The sequence below is a fragment of the Fulmarus glacialis genome, unplaced genomic scaffold (genome assembly GCF_000690835.1).
Source record: "Fulmarus glacialis isolate BGI_N327 unplaced genomic scaffold, ASM69083v1 scaffold15801, whole genome shotgun sequence".
Taxonomy (NCBI): domain Eukaryota; kingdom Metazoa; phylum Chordata; class Aves; order Procellariiformes; family Procellariidae; genus Fulmarus; species Fulmarus glacialis.
This window is the reverse complement of record NW_009191011.1, coordinates 25,246-27,739: the sequence shown is the minus strand read 5'-3', so window position 1 is coordinate 27,739 and position 2,494 is coordinate 25,246. Positions and strand designations below refer to the sequence as shown.

Sequence of the window (2,494 nt, the reverse complement as noted above, 5' to 3'; positions counted from 1 at the left end):
TTCTATGATTCTATGATTCTATTCTATCTTCCTAAAGCATTTTTTCTTCCCATCAGGACTTCACAACTTACAATGGAAATATTTTCATCACACGTAACCACAGAAATAAAAGCCATAAACATTGTTTATGTTTCGTTGACTGAGCATAACTCAGGCTTCCACTAAGTTCCTTTACAACTGTCATGTATTTTTTCTACAGATCAAGGATGTAGACGTCCTCAACTGCGAATATGGCAAGAACACAATTAAGTTCCTTCGCCTTCATAGGGAAGGGAAGAAGCACTTCGTTAAAGAAGTGGAAGTGTGCACACATCTCCGGCTGACTTCTGCTCAGGAGTACCTGGACGGAAACAACTCTCTTGTGATACCTACCGACACCATAAAGAATATTGTCCTTGTGTTGGCCAAAAAAAATGGGGTATTTTTTATTTTTTAACTAGCCTTGCTGTTTTTTGTTACTTCATTTGGAAGTGTTTGTTACACTAACTTTTTATTTTCAAAATGCATCAAAAGAATCTCTCCCCCCATTAACGTGTCAGATCGGCACTAACGTCACCTTCAGTGATTTGGGAGAGAATTTTTCCTCCTCCAGTGCTTATCCTGCAGAATCCTCCTTAGTTTTCCAAGGCCTTTTTCTCTCACAGAGCTAGCAACATTTTTTGTAGATTTGTCATATAAGATCCATCTTTTTTTTAATTTAATAGCACATAATACTGTATTATTCCTATATAGCACTTTTAAACAGGAGGTGTCAAAGTATGTGAGACTTCTCTTAATTCTGCTAACTGTGCTCTTACCTCCCTCAATTGTGTCTATGTAATGACAATCTGTAGCGCAAATTCTCTCTCAGTAATGAAATCCCATCTTTAGCCTGTAAAGCTTAATCAGAATATCGCTATGTTTATTTCAGCATTATATCCTCAAAGCGTAAGGCTTCTGTAGCAGTTTCTCTCAGTCCAAGGACTGCAGCTCGCTATACCACAGAACAGGAGATTTTTGACGTGACTCTCTAGCTGCTATTTGCAGCGTATGCTGCAAGCTGATCAAATGACTAAGCACAGTGCGCAAAACCAGAATTGAGAGAAATCTGTATTTTTAACAACATTGATCCTTCCCAAGTATTTACAACAATCAGAACAATCTACTTTTGTACACGAGGTAATTGCTTCTTTCTAATAATACTGTTTGCTGTCTTAGATCCCAACTTTAGAGCAATTTGCTATAGATATCTGCAAACACTTCATGACAACATTTTGCCAAGTGGCGTACGTCAAAACCTACGTTCAAGAAGTACCATGGCAACGTCTACACGAGGTATCTAAAATACTAATACATTCAGTTTGTTTATGCTGGAGCCATTTGTCACACTCTTAGTTCCTGTTTTCAAGTTAAGATGTTATTTACTGCACTTTTACTTACATGTCTGCTCTAAATTGCAGAATGGCGTTCCCCACATCCACTCGTTTATATGCGTTCCTGATGGGATCCGCTTTTGTGAAGCTGAGCAGTGCCGAAATGGTGAGAAAAGAATTTGCAACTTCCCCTACTTCTCTGTAAATATTTCCACCGATGAGAGATGAAGATGGCTTTAGAGATGATGGAAGGTGTTACAGGGCATACAGCATAGCCAAACCTCTCCAGAGGTCTAAAACAAAGAATATTTTATGGTCTAATTTTGCGCTCCTTGAACTGAGACATGGCTGAAGAACTAATGTAGCTCACATTTGTATGTATACCCTAAACATATACTGGTTACAACAGCACATACAACAGAACTGCTATATATTGTCACAGGATTTAATAGCCTTCTGAGAACTCACTTTTTTACATTATATTATATTCTGTAGTTTCACTATTATCATTACCCTATAAAGAATATATCATGAAACCACACTGCTGTTGGCCAATTGCCTAGTTCGCAGTTATTTTCAAAACCCTGTCAGCATGCCTTGGTTTTATTTCTAAGAAAGATGCAATTTCATTGCTGCAAGTCAGGCTGGCTTGAACATCGTGAGCATTCAGGTCTATGCGCAAACAATTTTTCACATGAAAATACTTCAGAGTGTGCTTACTATTTTTGCACACCATGTGTAAACAAAGCACCATTTGGCTTTGTGATACTTAAAAGACATAGGCTTTCAAGCTCAACTGTCTGTCCGTAAATTGGCATTCCAAAGGGAGTGTAAAAATTATCTCTTCTTGCTATGACTCACAACAAGTGCGTAAATTCAATCTCACTGTGTTGGTGTTTCATTTAACCCATCTCTCAGACTGCTGGGAACTGAGCTGAGACCACTACGTTATTTCACACAGTGGGTTTAGAGGTTTTAGGCATTAGTTCAGTATCTATCTATTACTTTCCTAATGTAACTTAGAACTATTTCCCATCCTGCCCTCTCTCCCTATTTTTCTAACGTGTCAGTGTTAGAACCAGTGGCAGGACCAGTTTCACTTGCAGACAGGACACAAATTCTGAAAGGCTCATTTGAGCATT

The 2,494-nt window shown here is 38.4% G+C and overlaps 1 protein-coding gene across 1 annotated transcript in view; it reads left to right on the top strand.

Moving 5' to 3' along the window:
- Window positions 1-199: 199 nt before the first annotated feature.
- LOC104083146 (uricase-like) overlaps window positions 200-2,494 on the top strand; it is a gene marked incomplete at its 5' end in the record, with an annotated part of 7,164 nt that continues 4,869 nt past the window's right edge. Inside the window, 3 exons of the mRNA XM_009586536.1 lie at window positions 200-418; window positions 1,198-1,314; window positions 1,440-1,518. Of these exons, the coding sequence (XP_009584831.1) occupies window positions 200-418; window positions 1,198-1,314; window positions 1,440-1,518 (415 nt within the window). The remainder of the gene's footprint in view (window positions 419-1,197; window positions 1,315-1,439; window positions 1,519-2,494) is intronic.